This window comes from Ochlerotatus camptorhynchus, unplaced genomic scaffold (assembly GCF_037179485.1).
Source record: "Ochlerotatus camptorhynchus isolate MF236.1 unplaced genomic scaffold, CSIRO-AGI_Acam_v1.1 ptg000717l, whole genome shotgun sequence".
NCBI classification, from domain to species: Eukaryota; Metazoa; Arthropoda; class Insecta; order Diptera; family Culicidae; genus Ochlerotatus; species Ochlerotatus camptorhynchus.
The window spans coordinates 510,024-530,000 of NW_027041192.1; the positions used below are offsets into that span (position 1 = coordinate 510,024).

Here is a 19,977-nt window from a genome sequence, read left to right on the forward strand (position 1 = left end):
ACCCCTTTAAATCTGTTATTTGAAACATAGCACCTTCAAATATGCAAAATCACGGGGGTAAAAAACGTCCTTGAGGGCTCAATTTTGGATACATTGTGTTTGAGAGCATTCATTGGCCAAATTTGAGTGCTCTAGGACTTTGTTTACCCTTCTGACGATAATAGGTTAAGGTATTGTCGTAGCCAATATTTCCCCTAGCTTACTAATCTTGGTAATTTTTGAGAAGTTTACTAATTGGTCACGTTAATTTAATTTTGTTCAATTTTTTAAAATCATGTGCTCAGAATAATTGAAACTTTTGCACAAAAAAAAAAATTTAAGGGTCTCATATATGTCATGCTTTATAAGCAACTGCTAGATCATGTATCAAGATGAGAGTTTTAAGGATAAATGGCTCTCAATGAATGGCTAAAATTTGTAATTCTATGATGGAGATGATGATAGGGGAAATTCAGCAATCGACTAAATTTTCAATAGCGACCAAAAATATACATTGGTACCGTCCCAATGACGCGTTCATCTAGATAAAATTGATAAATAGCAGCTTTTTAGCGATGTGCCCAATCTTAGATGCATAGGCCAACATTAGAAGCATTTCTCCTACTTATTTATTTTTTTTCTGGAAAGCTATAAAGCTTAACCTAAAGAGTACTTCCTCTTTTAAAATACGTTTTGGTTGAGAAACTGCTCTTTAGTTGAGGCATTGTCTCCTACTTCATCATCAACTTTGTTCCGCAAAACTTCGAGCACTCATACAAACAATGCCTTAATTCCAATGACTAATTGAGTCAAGGAATTAAAACTATTTACAATACTTCATGTCTTCGTTGCAGGCAAAGTTACCTACACGTACCAACTCGTTGATCTGCAAACGGCACGAAGCGGAAAATTAGATTATACCGTAAAATCGCCACCTTCCCCAGGAAGACGAAATAACAAAGTTCGAATTAAAAACCTCTTCGCCTCGAGGTTCATCCACGCTACTGTCTATCGCTTGAACCAGTGGGAAGCGACTGCTCGATAGTGTGGTTCTACTGCACGAGTGAAAAAAGCAAGAGGATTAGTCAACTGAACTGTGAAACTTGCAGGCAAGCCATCTACGTCAGCTGGTTTTGCTCAGTGTGCACCACAGATATCTAGCAAACACTATTACTACTGTCGGCAAAAGTTTTCCTTCTAGTACCAGCAGTAAATTCTAACAAATTCACATTGATCCGGGATTCCTGCCGAAAGCGTGAACACGGCAGCCATAGAGCCAGCAAACGTTAATGACGACGAGTTCGTCGACAGTATCCTTGCCAAGCCTTGGTATCCACTATAACAACAGTAGGTACCAAGTTGCAGCTGCGATTTTAAAAAGCAAAACGGTGTTCCGGAACTCGGCAGGAAAAGTTTCGCTGTCCGGGAATGAACTGAAAATGAAACCATTGCAGTGGCTCTATTCCTGCCACCAAACGGCGAAAAGTGACACCAAGCCGTACCACACCGAAGACTGGTCGTCGGTGTTAGTGCGGCTGTGGATAGTGAGCTTAGCCGAACTTTTACCGCACTATCAATTTCAGCGAAGCTGGCGTGATGTCATTGTTGTCCACCGCGCTCTAGTGGCTATAGGTTTATACGATTTGTTTTTGCTCGATTTGTGCCATTTTCCACGTAGGATACGTGTTTCATGTTCAACAGATCGGTGCATATTACACATCAATGGACTCGAACGGAAAACGGAGGTTGCCAAGGGAACGAACCATTGCATTGGATTTTTTGAGGAAAAAACTGCACATCAGTATGGTAGCAGTAGTTATACGCAGATAAGTATAGGTTTCCCAATATCAATTCGTGAATTCAACTATCATAATTGATAGTTCAGTACATGATCTAAAATTTCGGCACATACATTTCCAGAACTAGCAATGAGAAACTCCCATAATTGGTTCATATGATTGGCAGAACATCCTCATAACGCTTATGTCGACACTAAATTTACATTATAAATCGTGTAAAGTTCTGAGACATTTCATGAAATGTTGCAAATATTGTATACAAAAGCTCATATTTGTAAACAACATTGCTTAAAAGTTGTTCGTTTTCGTGAAATGAAGTACAAGTTTACGTGAATGAATGTTTACATCACAATTATTATTCAGATTTTTTTGTTGTGCAAGTACACATGATTTACAGAAATTTTATATAAAAAATAATTTTAGGTAAATTTAGGTGCTCTGAAACTGATATATAAGAGCGTCAATTTTGACATAAAATTGAGTCATAATAGACGCGAAATTCAGCTCAATCAAACGTACTTGCAAACTTTTCAGTCTTGGAGCACTTAATTTTACATGACATGTTTGTTTACGTCTCATCCTTTATGTCAAAGATAGATTCCGTCACGTGTAAGATTAGGTATTTCTCAGCGTGTACTGCATTTGTCCATTGAAATCCGGACACTTTACAATAGTCTTTTAGTATCGTTCAGAATCGTCACACATATTTATCATGCTGCAAACTAGACGGAATGAAAATGAAAAGGATTAGCGAACCGTCTGCTCAAGGCTACTGATATTCGCTTCATTTCTCTTATATTCGTTCATCGTGTGCGGCGGTACTCGAAGCATTGATATCTCAGCAAAACTCTTCAATGATGTGAATTCCCACATAAAAGGAAATCGTAACGAATGCTCGGTGAATGAGGAGTGTGAATGCTAAATGCGTGCTCTTGTTCTCTTTTTTGTTCGCATCGCGAGCGGTGACAGCGTTCTTCGTATGCCTTAGTCTTCATGACAATGAGAATGGTTTTTTTGCATCAACGTGATGCTCATGCTTTGATCCTCACGAAGAAAATTTGAACATGCTCTAATGATGTCGCACGAAGCGTATTGGCGCTGACAACTTCTCTCCGTCACGAAGCTATTTTTTCTCTAACGATGTTTCTCATTAATGTTTGTGTAAATGAAACTAAAAATATTCCCACTATCAAAATCAAGACACTCGTCACCACAAGCAACCACACAAAGCCTCGTTCATGAACGATAATATCAATGATGCTCTTCATGAAGAGGATCAATCCGGTGTATTATTCTATGAGTGGCATCGCTCGCGAAGAACGATTGTTGAGATCGTGTTGCTGGAAATTTGAGAGTGAGTGACCCATGCTCAATGGGTGCATGTGGTCACTCAGCGAATGAAGGGAACGGTGGGAGAAACAAAATAACACAAATTGCTTCGTCAATATGAGCGATCGCACACGAAGAATGAACTGCATACACATTGCTGCTGTTTTTCTACCGCGATGGGAAAATAATCCGACCATCGCTTCAGTGCGATAATCAGTAACCTTGCCGTCTGGTATTGAATGCCCTTAGAAATAACTATTTTTAAACGAGACAAAATTCATGTTTGACATACATCATGGATTGTCAGCAAACATTGTCAGTGAACCAAAACATTCGCAGCTTGACGAAAAGTACACACTTAGAAATAACTAATTTTACACGTGATGGAATCCATCTTTGACATAAAAACTAAGACGTAAGCAAACATCTCATGTAATATTAAGAGCTCCGAGACTGAAAAGTTCGTGGCTCGACTGAAAGTACGTTTAATAAAGCTATAAGCGAAGACAACAAATCAAGAAGACTGGCAACTTTACCAGAATCCAAGCGACAGATACAGTAGCGCTGCGCTAGAGTGAAGGTGGAAGCAACGCATAGACAAATGAGCAAATACACAAACCCTTCGTCTGAGGATGTAATCCTTGCTATCAAATTCCTTCAAAGCATTTACCTTTGAGCGGCAGATGACGCGATTGTACCTGTCTCATAGCGTTCGAGAAAATGGAAGAGTTGCCAGTCTTCTTGATTTGTTGTCTTTGCTATTAGCGTTTTTATGACTCAAATTTATGTCAAAATTGACGCTCGTATATGTCACTCTCAGAACACCTAAATTTACATGATTTTTTCTATGTACACGCTTAGAAAAAATTATGTACATTTAGATGCTCTGAGACTGAAATAAACGAGCGTCAATTTTGGCATAAAATTGAGTCATAATAGACGCAAAATTCAGCTCAATTAAACGTACTTTCAAACTTTCAGTCTCGGAGCACTTAATTTTACATGACATGTTTGTTTACGTCTCATCTTTTATGTCAAAGATGGATTCCGTCACGTGTAAAATTAAGTATTTCTAAGTGTGTAGATATGGGAAACTTTCAATTTTCTCAACTGCTTTCGTAAAGTTGGAATGGCTACCCGTTTTGACATCTACTGGGCCCTATACACATTGCAATTTGGTTGAAAACCAGGTTGGGTTGATATTGTGTGGAATGGTTGCACTACAAAATTGACAGTTGGTCAATCGGTTGAAGTAAACTCAAAGCGGTTTGATTTCAGGTTGCGGGGGGGGGGGGGGGGTTAAGATGCAGAAACATCGCGTGTATTTTAAACGGGATAGCCAACGTTGACGTAGAAGTCGAATATCAGATTGGATTGTGTTTGGCGCAGTTTCAAAATGTTTGCTCGGTTGTCAAATGGGTTGAAAAATAATTTTGAAATCACATCAACGTGGATGCACTTTAACCGTGTCAAAAATATGGTGTAATATTACTTGCCAAAAAGGACAAATTTATCATTAATGCAGTGCATGAACTGAAATTACACTGCTTTTACTGCATTTGTTTATTTTTGTGGCCATACAAACTAGATGAGATTTTCCACATGATTGAAGTGCATCCTCTTGGATGTTATATAAAAAAATATTTTTTTCTGTGTATCCAACAACCACACACTAAGAAAAATTCATGTAAATTTAGGTGCTCTGAGACTGACATATACGATTGTCAATTTTGACATAAAATTGAGTTATAATAGATGCGAAATTCAGCTCAATCAAACGTTATTTTAGTCGAGTAACGAAAATTTCAGTCTTGGAACACTTAATTTTACATGACATGTCAATTTATGTCAAAGATAGATTCCAACACATGTAAAATTAGGTATTTCTAAGTGTGCAGTCGTAGAATCAAGTTTGCAACCAGCTTGCAGCGTGTATGGGCTGCAAAACGATTTGATCTTGTTGACGTTCATGATGAAAACCGCCACAGTGATAAAACATGGCCCACGTAGTAATGGAGCAACATCATTTGGGTCTATTTTGGATTTGAAAACGGTTTTCACTCAAGTGTATACTATTCCTTATATCCCTGCCCTTTGGTTTAGTGAGGGTTAGGGCACGTTCTGCCAGGTTGGTCGAGGAAGATTTCATGTGTGAGTAAGATATGAACATTGTTGTGTGCAATTCACTTTAAAAGGTGCGTTTCATATTTCATCATATGTAGTTCCAAAGAGCCTGAACGAAATGTAGCGCTTGCGAAGATCACTTCAAAATACGATATGACGCAACATTGTTACTAATGGTATAACACACAAGTAAATTTTTCCAGAAATAAGTTAAGATAACATATTGAAAAATGTGTTAATTTTCAGTAAAAAAAATGTAATGTTGCATTGAAAAACTTTAAATCGTGTTAAAATTAAATGTTCCCTCATTTCACATCCGTTGAACCATTCTGAAGGGCCATTCCGTAGTGGTTATATCACATCATTGCTAATACTGTATATATCTATATCTTTTCTGGTACCATGGAGTCGACAAAGTAAAAGTATAAGGAGAGCCGCAAAATTAAGCACATGTGATACAAAAATGGAATGATGCCCGTGTTACGGTTTTATAAGACGCAACTAGGAACTCAAGATCATCATACTAAAAATGTGGACGTCAATATATCGTGGATCACATCAGAAATGACAGAGACTTTCAGGAACTAGCAGTGATGCAGAGAAGGATAACGAGCTCAAAAATAGACACGACAATTGTACAGAAGAGTGAAGAAACAGTGAAAGTTGGTGAGATCGTTTTAAATTATTGCTCGTATATATACATTGCTTATACTAAATATGCGCCAGAATAAAAAAAAGGTTTTTTTCTATTCTGAAAGTGTTAATGCATTACATGTATCCAATTGATATATCGATATGTTCATGCGGGGCTTATTGTATATGAAGGCGACCTCAGAATGTACGTATATGAACAGGCATTTTTGAAATGGGTTGTTGGATGTACAGTAGAGCTATCAGCCAGGGCTAAAACTGTTTGCATCTATGTATAAAAATAGGTGCAAACAATTTTCTTCCATAAAAGCACTGCCAGTGTGAAATGGATTGTAAACGCACACAGCCACACAGAAGTGTATACTATTCCTTATATTTTAAGAAAAAAAAATACGAAATGAATTATTCGTCGAGGTTTAGATGGAATTTTCGAACTTTTCCCTTAATACGACCCATCAAGCGGAGGACAACGGTCTCGTCCACAGTTTTGACGATTTTATCCCACCAATTGTTCATCTCCTCTCGTTTAATTTTGAGCTATAGTTGGCATAAACTTCGAAATTGCATACAAACTTGTATACAACATTGAAGATTTATAATATCTGGATCAACAATAGAAAAGGGCCCATCAGCATTTGTAAACAAACCGTTTGTTCCCGTAAGTCGGAACTAACACCGTTCTTCTAGTTGCGTACTCAGCAGCTTCAAAGCTGTAATTTATTACGTTATGTTAGTGGTGATACAAAGGTAATTATATAATAATTATCTTACATTTTCAGTGTTCTTTTACAGATTATTTCAGGTCAACGTTTGCCATGGAAGGACGATTCCAGTTCAATCTAATAGTAAGTACAATCAAGGGTAAGTATTTTAGGTCCTTTTTAGGTTACGCGACAAATCAAAGGTAAGTGTTATGTTTATGATTTCAGGGAAAACATACCTCAATAATATCTAAGTTACCACTTACTACGTGGCAAATTCAGCAAGGGTTGAATAAACCGTTTAGGTGGCTATAATAAACGTTGTTTAATCAATGTCTTCGAAATTTGGAATTTACTTAAACTTACGAAAAACGTCTCGATTTTATCTCACTGCACTATCAAGTTTTCTTCAATTTTGCTGACTAACTCGCCTCGTATTGTTCTGTTTGTTTACTTCTATCGTTCACTTCGCCCGACAACGGTGTTTCGCTCGCGAGGGTTCAGTCAATTGGTTCACCACCAATTCGCCGCAACGAGGGGTATCGGCGACATCCCCCGACCCGTGAACCACTTCCGTATCCGGAGCGACTTCGTCTATCATCTTGTCCTTGCCGGCAACGTCTAGAACCGCTAGCTTCACCGCAGGTCTAGCAAACACTCCCCTAGCAGTCTGCACCGTAGCACGCCTCACCTGACCTGATTTGTCCGGAAAAATCTCCAGAATCCGTCCCCGCTCCCATCGGTTCCTCGCATGTTCGTCTACTATCACGACTAGATCGCCAGGTTCCAGCGGCTTTACTGCTTCGAACCATTTCGTTCGCCTCGTAAGCGTTGGGAGATATTCCCGCACCCATCTGCGCCAGAAATCGTCCACAATGTGCTGCGCAAGCTTCCAGCTGTCTCGAAGGATGTTCCCGTTCACAGGATCAGTCGCTGGTTGTTTTATGCCGGTAGATCCGTACAGCAGAAAGTGGTTTGGCGTGAGTGCCTCTTCGTTTGCCGCCTCCAAGGGCACGTATGTCAGCGGTCGCGAATTTACAATTGCTTCAGCCTCCAGCATGATCGTTTCCAACACCTCGTCGCTAGGATGTCGCTGACTATCGGAAATAGCCTTCATCGCCACCTTCACGGACTTGACCATACGTTCCCATGGTCCTCCCATGTGCGGAGCTGCCGGAACGTTGAAGTGCCACTGGGTATTCGCATTTGTGAATGTAGCGGCACAGTCCTCGATGATGTCCTGGATCTTCTGCTTCTCTTCTGACAACTGGCGATTGGCTCCAACAAAGTTTGTGCCATTGTCCGAAAATACCTCCAGTGGTGCGCCCCGTCTGGCTACAAATCTCCTGAAGGCCATCACGCAGGCGATCGATGAGAGACTGTGCACCAGCTCTAGATGTACAGCCCGTACTGTGAGACAGGTGAACAGACACATCCATCTCTTCACCACGCTGCGTCCGACTTTGACTTCGAAGGGCCCCATGTAGTCCACGCCGACGTACGTGAACGGTCGAACGAATGGTGTTAGGCGCACCCTTGGCAGTGGCCCCATCATCGGTGGTACAGGAACTGCCTTCTTCACCTTGCAGTACTGACAACTTCGGCCAACTTTTCGTACGAGCACCCGAAGCTTGTGTATGTAGTACTCCTGCCGTATTTCATTGCAGACTGTTTCCCCGTTGGCGTGCAGGAACCGTTGGTGGAAAGAATCCACCAAAAGGAAAGTGATACGATGATCTCTTGGCAGCACAACGGGATGTTTCGCTGCGTATGGAATGTGTGGTGCGCTTCCGATTCGACCTCCTACCCGAACGACTCCGTATTCATCCAAAAATGGAACCAGGGAGTACAGTGAACTTCGTTTTCCAACGCTGTAACCATTTGTTAGCTCGTGAACCTCCTCCGAATACGCATGCGCTTGAGCCTGGCGCCAAAGTGTATCCTTTGCTTTCACGAAATCGTCTCGATCGAGGCCTTGCCGTCGACTTTCTTCGTACATAGTTCGCTTCCAGATCCTTACCGCACGGTGAACGTTGGCCATCGTTCGGACTAAACGATTCCATTTCGAAAAGCGTTCAACGACAACTACCTCGTCAGCCGTTTGATGTACGGCTACCATGCGAAGTTCTTCGCTTGCCGCATCCGTTTTGTCTACTACTACTGCTGATTCTCTTGGCCACTGCTCTTTTGCATCTCGTAGGAATGTTGGGCCTTGAAACCAACGGTTATCTGGATCGAACGATGGTCCCGAATTCCACTTGGTGGCATCGTCAGCCACGTTGAGCTTTGAGGGTACGTAATGCCATTCATCCACACTCGTGAGCGAAAGAATTTCACCAACCCGAAAAGATACGAACTGATGGTATCGGCGGCTGTCCGATCGCAGCCACGCCAGAACAGTAGCTGAGTCCGTCCACAGAAAACGCTTCCGAATGTTGAGAGTGAGCGCCGAACAAACGTTTTGCAACAAACGTGATCCCATCATGGCAGCCTGAAGTTCCAGGCGAGGGATTGAGAGCGCTCGAAGTGGCGTGACTTTTGTCTTTGCTGCTACCAACGAACACCAGCTACCTCCGTTGACCGACAACCGCAAGTATACTACGCATGCACATGCTGTGACACTAGCATCCGTGAACACGTGGATTTCTATTTCGTCAACTTCCTTCGGCAGAAGATGCCCGAAAAAGCAGCGAGGAACTTCCACTTCATTAATTGTTTCGTACAGCTCGATCCATCTACTCCATAGATCGTGTAGCTGCTCTTCTATGGGCTCGTCCCAGTTGGTACCCATTCGCCAGATCTCTTGCATTAGGATTTTGCCCTGTACAACGAAGTGCGCAACGAATCCCAACGGATCGTACAGCTTCATCACGGTTCGTAGAACTTGCCTCTTCGTTGGAACCACCCCGTTGCTGCCCAAAACTTCCTTGAGCCCTGTCTGATCGAATGTGAAATGATCTGCTGAAGGGACCCACACCACTCCTAAGACGCGTTCGTAGACTTCATCTTTATCTAGGTTCAGCGACTTGCAGGCTGACGATCCAGTCTCCCCTAGACGATCGAGAACATCCTGCGAGTTAGACAGGATTTTGCCGAATTCGAAGCCTGCTGCTGCGTGGATGAGCTGCACTTGTTCGACAAGCTGTACTGCTTCCTCCACCGAGTTGACACTGTCGAGAAAGTCATCCACGTAGTGGTTATTGATGATCGCATCTACTGCTCTGGGATATAGTTCCACGTAGTCGAGAGCGTTTTTGTTTTTAACGAACTGCGCCGTGCATGGAGAGCTGGTTGCACCGAACATCGCTACGTTGATCACGTAGACCTGCACTTCATCCTCTGGACTGCTACGCCATAAGAAACACTGCGACCACTTGTCTGCCTCCCTAATCAGGATTCTCAGGAACATTTCGCGGATATCGGAGCACACCGCAATCTTGCCTTCCCTGAATCGTAACAAAACTTCCACGAGTGATACGAGAAGATCCGGACCCTTTAGCAGCATGTCATTAAATGAAACACCACCCGCCTTTGCAGCAGCATCCCACACCATTCTGATTTTGTTCGGTTTCTTAGGATTCGTCACCACTCCTAACGGAAGGAACCAGACTCGCTCAGGGTTCGTGTTCTCCAGCTCTTCCGACGACACCTTACAGATGTACTGCTTCTGTTCGTAGCTCTCTATTTGCTCGTTTACTCTTCTGCGCAGCTCTGGATCTTTTGCCAACCGTTTCTCCAAACCTCTCAACCTGCTTACCGCCATTTGAAAGCTATCCGGGAAGTTCACGTTGTCCTTACGCCAGAGCAAACCCGCCTCCATACGAGTTCCTCTCCGTACCGTTGTTGCTTCTAGGATGCTGCGTGCTCGCTTGTCCTCCTCGGATTCGAGCTGCTTCGTCAAAACGGCATCCTCTACAGCGAAGAACTTTCGCATTGAATCGTGTAGATTGCTGTTACTCATCTCCTCGCAGGCATGGAGGTTCAGCTGTTCAATTGAACCTTCGCTTCCATTGTTCCTCCCATACACGCACCATCCCAATCGTGTTTTGGTTGCTACTGGTTCGCTGCTATTGCCTTCACGATTCTTCAGACTAGTCAGCAACCGTACGTGCTCAAGACCGATGATCATGCCCGGTTTGACGTTGACATAGCTGGCCACGGGAAGCCCCTGCAAATGTGGGAATGTATTTGACAGCTCTGTGTAGTGCAACGTTTGACTTGGAAGTCCTAGCTCGTGTACTGTTCGTACGTTGCTTAGTTGAAACTTTTCCTTCTTCCCAGCACCGGATATCTTCACGCTTAACCTCTTCGATGTCTTTTCGTGTCTACTGATCTTTCCGGTCCAACTCAGCCACAGGTTGTCTGGTTCACCTTCGATACCCAACTGTGCTGCGATTCCTTCTTCTAGCAACGTCGATGACGATCCATCATCCAGGAACACGAAAGTTTCGACTTGCTTCCCATCTCCGTATAGCGTAACTGGCAGATAACGGAACAGAGAGAACGATTTCGTGTGGTGATGATTATGGTGAACCGTCTCGCCTGACTTTGCACCGTCGGCAGCATCGTTGCTACTACTGTGCAGCAGCATATGGTGTCGAACACGGCATCCATCCACCCCACATTCCTTTTTCGAGCGACACGGCCACTTTCGATGCGGTATCAAGCACAATCGGCACAAGTTCTTCTGCCGCATTGCCTTCCATCGGCCTCCGATGTCCAACGACTTGAAGCTGGAACAGTTCAGGATCTGATGGCCGTCTTTCTCGCAGTAGGAACACGCTTTTGACGTACTTTCTCCGACTGTACTCTCCTTCTTCGGCACGCTCGGTGCCTCGCTCGCGTGAGTGAACAGCTTCTCCTTTTGTTTCAACTTTTCCACTCTGGGCTGCCGGTGGTGATTTTGCGCAGAGTCCACTCCGATGTTCAGCTCGGAAGCTAGATTCACTAGTCCCGACATGAAACTGTTGAACGTCGCCAGGTTGACGTGTACGAATGCTTGCTTGAAGGTCCCCCACTGCATCTTCAGCGAGGTGGGTAATTTATCGATCAACTCCTGTAGCAGCATCGGATTCGATAAATGCGCTTGCTGATCGGCCAGAATAATGTGATCGACGAGATTCTGAATCGATAAGCCGTAAACAACGATGGTGCCTAAGTTATCCGACTTCGGTGGCGGCACGTTCCTCACCTTCTTCAGAAGAGAACTGATCAGTATCTCTGGTCTTCCGTAGAACTTATGCAGCGTTTCCATCACGTACGGAACAGACTCGGGTAGGAGCAGTCGACTTCTAACTGCCTCCAGTGCTGATCCTCCCAAACTACGCTGCAGTCTGGCTAGATTCTCGGCATCCGTGTATCCGCAGACCTCCGTCGTGTTCTTGAATGAACTATAGAAGATAGGCCACTCCTCGGGATCCCCACTGAACTTCGGCAACTCTCGTGGCATTACTTGCCGGGCTGCCAATTGGGCACTAGTTGGTCCTGCCAAACAGGCTGAAGAACTGATCCTAGTCCCGTAGTTTCCCCGCGATGTTGGTATTCCTGAGGGCGTTACTTCCGGCCTTGTAACTGGAAACGCAGTAGTTGTGGCTGGGTACGGAAATGATGCTAAGTTCCCGGGAAAAACATTTGGATTGTTTAGAATTCCCGGAAACGAATTAAAAGTGGTTGGGGTTGCGAGCAACAGTGGATTTGCGGGTAAGGCTTAATTGGCCAAAGTTGGATACTGGAACGAACAACTCGTGGAAGGAACAGGTGGATTCCAAGAAACTGCTGGTACTGTATTAGACGAAATCGAACTCGGCAACTGCTGTAACGAACATGCCGTGACTGGAGCCGGATACTGTTGCGGATTTCCATAGATTCCACTCAAACCATACGACATTGACGGAATCATCCCAGCTGTACTCGAGAGCATTGTACTCGTTCCAGGATACGAGTAGACCGGAGCAATACCAAGACTGATAGGCGGATTTTCTATTCCTGTCAAAGTCGCTGTAGGAATCGTTGGTACTGTTGGCACGGTCGACACTATCGACGAAGTAAACGCAGGTGCAGCGACTACAGACGTGATCAAGCTTCCACCAGCTGTTGCCACTACTGTCTCTGGAATCGTTGAAATTGTGGGCTGATATGACGATGTGCTTCCTGGTATAGTTTGCACTACCAAGGACTCGTAGGACTTCGCCAGAGCTGTGACGTTGCCGCCGGGAACAGGAATCGTTGGATCCGAATACAGCATACCCAGATTCAGTGGAACTGAATTGCTCGAATTTCCTATCGTCGACGAAACCGTTGTTGTTGATACCACTTGGATTTCAGGATTCACCTGGCTGACAGTTGGGACCGGCAGGGTAGCTTTATGTCCAGGCGTTGTTGGTTTCGACTGTCCAGTTCCGTCCACTTGGGCTCCCTTATTAAGCCATTTCTCCATCCGTTCACGCCTACTCTTCACGCTGACTCCGCTTTTCCTACTCGACGAATCCTTTTCATCGCCAATCTGCATCAACAGCTGGTATTTCTGCCTCAGATATTCCTGTTCGTCGTCCATTTCCTTCAACTTTGCTTCTTCTTCCAGTTTTCGGCTCCTGCATTCTTCTTCCGCTCGCTTTTTCTTCAAGTTCCGTTGCTCTTCAAGAAGTTGTAGGCTGAGCTGCAATTTTTGCGACACTCGACTGCTTTTGCTGACAGACGACTCGTTGAATGATACAGCAGACTTCGATGCACCATCCCAATTTGCCAGGCAATCACTGCACTTATAACTCCTATCCGGTTCCGCAATAGATTCACTGACACCCGCGCACTGAAAGTGTATCCACGATTCGCATTCATCGCAACACACCATATCATCGTTGACATCGGCACGATTGCACTTTCTGCAATGTTTATCATTGCTTCCCGAATTAATGTTGACATTCATTTCGGTTCCGTCCGACATCTCGAGATCGACCTAACTATCCTAAGCTTTTCAAGACTTCCCTGACGACTCGCTACAACTAACAGCAAAGCTCGCGACCGGCGACGGTGACAGAATCAAATACAGATACCGACTTTATTTGCACTGCCCGCACTCTATGCTGCACTCCAAGTCCAAACTCGTTGTGGCTAGTTGTCTTCAACAGTGGGCCGTCTACTGTTGCGGAATGTCCTTCCTCCGATGGGCAACAATCATCCGACTCAGGATGAAAATCTTTGAAGAAATGTTCCCGTAAGTCGGAACTAACACCGTTCTTCTAGTTGCGTACTCAGCAGCTTCAAAGCTGTAATTTATTACGTTATGTTAGTGGTGATACAAAGGTAATTATATAATAATTATCTTACATTTTCAGTGTTCTTTTACAGATTATTTCAGGTCAACGTTTGCCATGGAAGGACGATTCCAGTTCAATCTAATAGTAAGTACAATCAAGGGTAAGTATTTTAGGTCCTTTTTAGGTTACGCGACAAATCAAAGGTAAGTGTTATGTTTATGATTTCAGGGAAAACATACCTCAATAATATCTAAGTTACCACTTACTACGTGGCAAATTCAGCAAGGGTTGAATAAACCGTTTAGGTGGCTATAATAAACGTTGTTTAATCAATGTCTTCGAAATTTGGAATTTACTTAAACTTACGAAAAACGTCTCGATTTTATCTCACTGCACTATCAAGTTTTCTTCAATTTTGCTGACTAACTCGCCTCGTATTGTTCTGTTTGTTTACTTCTATCGTTCACTTCGCCCGACAACGGTGTTTCGCTCGCGAGGGTTCAGTCAATTGGTTCACCACCAATTCGCCGCAACGAGGGGTATCGGCGACACCGTTCGAAAGCCCTTTCCGCATAAAGCAAAGGCCAACCACGCAAACGAACACCATCATCGTGTAGGGGAAAATTTCCCCTATATTTACCTACTTTTGAGTACAACTAACTTACTTTTGGGTAGAAAGCTAATGGAAAATTCCATACGAATTGCACACAAGTAAATGAAAACTACTTTGGCCCGCTTTACCTACTTTTGGGTTCCTGAACTATAGTGCCGAGATGAGGGAAAAGAACTTACTTTTGAGTACATTTCATGGTTAGCCATTTTTTAATCTCGCGCGCGTTCGTACACGGTTGTTATCCGGTCATTTTCCGCGAAATTGACCTCCGATGGCCGTCTTCGGGAGAGATGTGTGGGTTTAACAAAAAGCCTTGAACCGCTCGTTCTTTCGAAACGTGCTTTCCAGTGAAATAATTATAAAAACCTGCATGGTGAGATCTCAACCTTTTTTTTTTTAAATATAAAATTAATTTTATTGCAAAATTTTCTCCCGTGTTGGGTTTTGATCGAAGTCAGAAACTGATCACTTTGCTCGTGGTACCCTCATTATGCCCGGAGGTAGCAAATGGGCACAATATTTGATTTAAATTGATCTGGATTTTGAATTTCTATGAGATTTGATGTATCATATCATAGGTTTTGGGCCATGTAAGAAACTAGCCACTTCCCTGGGGACCCCAGCACATGCAAGAAAGTAGCCAAGGTGGTTCTGGGTACTTTATTTGAATACCATTGATCTTGTTTTTGACTTATCATGTGATTTGAGGTGTCGCATGATGGGTTTGCAACCTCCAGAACCGGTTGACCGAATTCAAAAGTATTCAATAGCGTTCAACGGATCACATTTCCGATATCGTCGAGCTGAGTCAATCGGTATTAAACATTCGGCCCTCTGGACCTTGGATCGAAATTCGGTTGTCCAAGTGAAACACCCAAGTATTCATAGGCACGTTATTTCGCCTTTTTGGCTGTATACAGCTGAACAATGGCTATATCAGTGTTTGTAAGCTCTGATGAGGCCCGTATAGAGCCAAAAAAGTGATATAACGTGTCTATGGTTACTAGGGTATGTAACCTTCTTTGTAAGAAAACAACAGCAGAACAGAAGCGTTCAATGAAATTTCCTTCAGATAATCCGGATGCTCAACATGCTTGGCATACACAGTTGTACTCACCAACTGCTCATTTGTTAATAACTTTTCACTCAGTTGTTGAAATTTGTTTTTCTTTAAAGTAATTTATAGATTAGGATCATAGCTTACTGTAGATATGTAAAAAGTAGATACATCTTAATATTTGAATCAACACCAATGAATTTTTACTCTTAAAGTCCGAGATGTGCAGCGAGCATTTCTCACTTCATTTTTACAACGCAAAAAACAGTTTATTACTAGAATTAAAACCTACTTTGTTTTATATATCTATAACAAGCTTAAACTCTATTATATCTAGTGCTTCAAAAAGAACGATGTTTCGTCAACTCTGTGTAAAGTTATTAGCAAATGAGCAGTTCGTGACCAAAACTGTGTATGCCAAGCATGATGCTCAATGCCTGATCCTTCCCTTCTCTAATACAAATAACCATAAGAAAGAGCATAAGGACGTGTTCTGGGTATCATACAAACTATTTGTGGGATAGTTCTACCATCCGGGTTTATTAGGGCTGTAATCCTTTTGAAGGTGCGACGATGGTCCTGGAAGCAACAGCAGCATCGAGAGCGCGATTGAGCTGGAACTCCGCTAGTATCAACAGCAGTCGATTGTTGCTCACTAGCGATGACAACTTTGATGGAACCGGCCTCGTTTAAGAGAAAATCGAGGAAATAAATAGATTTGCTTAACTGAAAAAATCCCAACACCACAAAACAACAAAACAAAACTTCGAGTGGAACAGCTGTCAAACTGGGTTGGAACAGTGCTTGCCTCGATCAAAATCCAGTTCAAAATAGATCGAAAATTATACTGGTTTGAAAAAAAAACATTTTAGAACTAGTCTAAAACAACATGTAGACCACCGGTGTAAAAACTCGGTCAAGATCTGTTCCAAAAATTTAGACCAATCCAGCCAAGATGCCCTCAGAGTAAACACTTTCTGGATCAGATGCATGAAGTTGCTGTTCCTTTCTTTGCTTCCTCTCTATCTGCGTCAACACCCGGAAAAATATAACCATATAACTACCATAAAATAAAATACAATCACAAGAAAATATATTTTCAACAATTGATCTTATTGCATGTATATCTTCTTATTCTTCTTCTTCTTCTTCTTCGCATTTCAAGCTTATTTCTTATCGCATATTAGCTTATTGCGTGCTCTCAACTTAGTGTTCTAGATGCACTTCCATAGTTATTAATTGAGAGTTTTCGATGCCTGTACCATTTTTGTATTAGTATAATTGTGTGGCAAGTACAATCATGTCCTATGCCCAGGGAAGCCGAGAAATTTTCCAACCCGAAAAATTCCTAGACCGGACCGGGAATCGAACCCAGCCACCTCCAGCATGGTCTTGCTTTGTAGCTGCGCCTTTACCGACTGAGCTAAAGGAGGCCCCTATTTTGCATGTATTATAAATAAATTGAACATATAATTATTCCAATAGGTCGACAATACGTTTCATATACACAAAAAGATTATTTCATAGATTTCTGTCAAATTTTACTGAAATCTCAATAGCTGAACGTTTTGTTAACAGTTCGGTGAATTTCACAGTTTTCCTATAATTTTTCGAAGACATTCCGCGGAAAAATACGGGAAAACTGTGAAAAATCAACGAACTATTTACTGAACGCTCAGCTGTTGAGATTGTTGTATGGTTATGATACATAAGAATCGTTCTATTGTAGATATTCCCATCTACCATAGATTTTATTGATGAAATAATACATTGTATGGTTATATGACCGTTCTAGAAAATATGATTTATTTTAAACACCTTAAATTCTATTGTAGGGCAAGAATACATTTTATTGTATCTCTATGGTTATTATTATTTTTTTTAAGGGCAACTATCAATATTTTTTAAAATTTTGTATGGACCTAGGACAATAGACTGATGCAAAATTTGAAATTTTCGCTCCACAGTGCTCAAACGGTTTCAAATCAGGTCCTGATTAGCCTCCCAAAATTTAAACTCATTTGGTAAGAAACTGACTTGGCACAAACTATTCGAAGTTTATATGGAAATTACTATGGGAAAACCAATCTTTTTGTTCATTGTCTTCCATTTTCCGTATTGCTTTTTTGAAAATTTCTATAACTATTCTTACAGGAAGCCAAATGTCAAATTAAATTGTTATTAATTGTTAAAGAGATTGATAATATTATGGCATGATCAAGCAGCTGTTCTGTGGGCAACACTGTATTCTGCAGTGTGACATGGTAGCCGTGATATTTGTGCTCCATTCTTCGCACCAGAAACACCAATGTTGTCTGCTGAACAGTTGATTGAGCATAATCATAAGACATCAGTGACTTGAATCATTGATAACTTTTGTTTCTTACATTTGATTGAAAAGTAATATTCAACAAAGTTGTAGCTGAGAAAATTTTCTAAAATCACTGCTATCATTTTTAAAAGCATAGTAATGTGGTGAATTGTTAGATAGATATGAACAAAAACATAAGTTTTCCCATAGTAATTCCCATATAAACTTGAAATGGTTTGTGACAAGTCAGTTTCTTACTAAAGTAGTTCAAATTTTGGAAGGCTAAGCAGGACTCAATTTGGAACCGTTTAAGCACTATGGAGCGAAAATTTCAAATTTTGCATCAGTCTATTGGACAACCGTCAACCGCCTTTCAACTACCCAAGTAACAGTGCAAGCTTCATAGAGGTTTTATAGCATTCTACAAGTCCAAATCATGGTCCACAAAACTCTCATAAAACCAAAATTGTTACTTGGGTATCCACGTGGGTTGAGAGCAAACCCAAACCCCAGGCACCGGGAAATTCATATCACTATTGATTGACTAAATAATGAACTGAACCGTCTATTACGTAAATAATGTATGAGTCTTCAACCGCTGTGTGAGAAACACATACTGCATGCTGTTATTGTGGTCAAATGAAAATAGTTTACGTGGATAGAGCTTACATACACTGACTGCTATTTTTCTTTTGTTTTTCAGCATTCCAGTCGCTTAAAACACGGGACACAGCTAGGTAAAGTGACTTTTCGCGTAATTCTGTCGAAGGATTCAACAGAGCTGAAACGAACCGACATACATGGGAAAAATCGAAGGAATTAGATTGCAAATCCTTGTAGAAACCATAACCTCGTTCAAACCTACGGATGAGTGTGACGTGCTAAGGCCGAAGGTGTGACTGAAATGCCAACGGATTCCGTGAGTGAAAAGTGTTGTTTATTTAAGCTACATTTACATAAGAATCGAATCATGAGAAAAGCTAGTGCTACATTTATCCTCCACCTGGATCCGCCCCAGTGCTCAACGACTGGTTTGAAAGGCCACCCAGCGTAACGCTAGCTTTGAATTAGCGTGGCGCTTCTAGAGTGGTGTTATATAGTGGGATAGTGTGGGAGGGAGAGTGCGAGAAAAGCTGCAGTGATGCAAAGAAAACATGTAGAGCGAACATCCTTACACGTTTAAGTGGAGGCAAAGAACGGGGTCTGGCTGCAATCAGAGAATCGGATAAATTGTTTTCACAGTTCAACCCAAGCTCGTGGGTTGGAGCTCGAACTCTGCATGTGTGCATAACTAGCGTATCTGGAGTGTTGGGAACAGGACGACGGATTCGGGAAAAAAGCACAAGTCAATATCAACAATTCAACGTCTGACTGGTACGGGACCGCGCTGGTTTCGATCAGTGAAAAGGCGGCCAACAATGGAGATTGTTTACATGCAAATTGCAATGGTGCTCTCACTGATAGTAGAATGTTTGCACGGATCTCTATCGATTGCTCTGCAAGGTAAGTGGCTTGTTTTTGTAAGAATTCGTTCAAACTTTGTACGCAGCAGGTATCGATTTGCGAAGCGCTATTCGCCCGGAGGTTAGCCATACAGTGTCTGCAACTGCAACAGAGGATTGGCTTGCACTGTATAAAATTGAATTTGTTGCCATTTTCATTTTCTCTGCCAACTGATCCTTTGATAATCCTCATAACAAGCACGAGTGCTCAAGTTGGCTTCAGATTGTATTGTATGGAATTTTTTTTACACATAAAGTACATAATGTATACTATTTATTGTATTGCTGGAATAAAGCCTAAAGAGCAGGTGGCACTCTATTCCATTTATTTTCAAGTAATATACTACTAAGTGCTGATTCAATAGGATTTGCATCGGATTAAATCGGTTCCATGCATTTGACAGAACCTCTAAGAAGGGCTGATAATAACACATAATCCATCTTGATGCTAGTCAATCTAAATTGACACCCACAAAATCGATTTAATGTTTTAATTGCAATGTAAAACACGTGAGTGTTTTTCAAGAGTACAACCCTTCGTCACTCTTACTGTTAGAGAAGTTTCTAGTTCTGGAGTGATTTTTCTATTTGAAAGCATATCAACAGTCGACAATGCAACTGTCAAAAATTCTTTTCATCGTACCACGAGCAATTTTCA

General features: G+C 42.1%; 2 protein-coding genes across 2 annotated transcripts in view; one reads left to right on the forward strand and one right to left on the reverse strand.

The window, feature by feature from the left end:
• LOC135714781 (lachesin-like) overlaps positions 1-19,977 on the forward strand; it is a gene marked incomplete at its 3' end in the record, with an annotated part of 149,798 nt that overhangs the window by 46,964 nt on the left and 82,857 nt on the right. Inside the window, exon 2 of the mRNA XM_065238151.1 lies at positions 18,521-19,320. Coding sequence (XP_065094223.1) covers positions 19,236-19,320 — 85 coding nt within the window. The remainder of the gene's footprint in view (positions 1-18,520; positions 19,321-19,977) is intronic.
• LOC135714780 (uncharacterized) lies at positions 7,047-12,032 on the reverse strand. The gene has a single exon (XM_065238150.1). It carries the CDS (start codon positions 12,030-12,032, stop codon positions 7,047-7,049), a length of 4,986 nt encoding a protein of 1,661 aa, XP_065094222.1.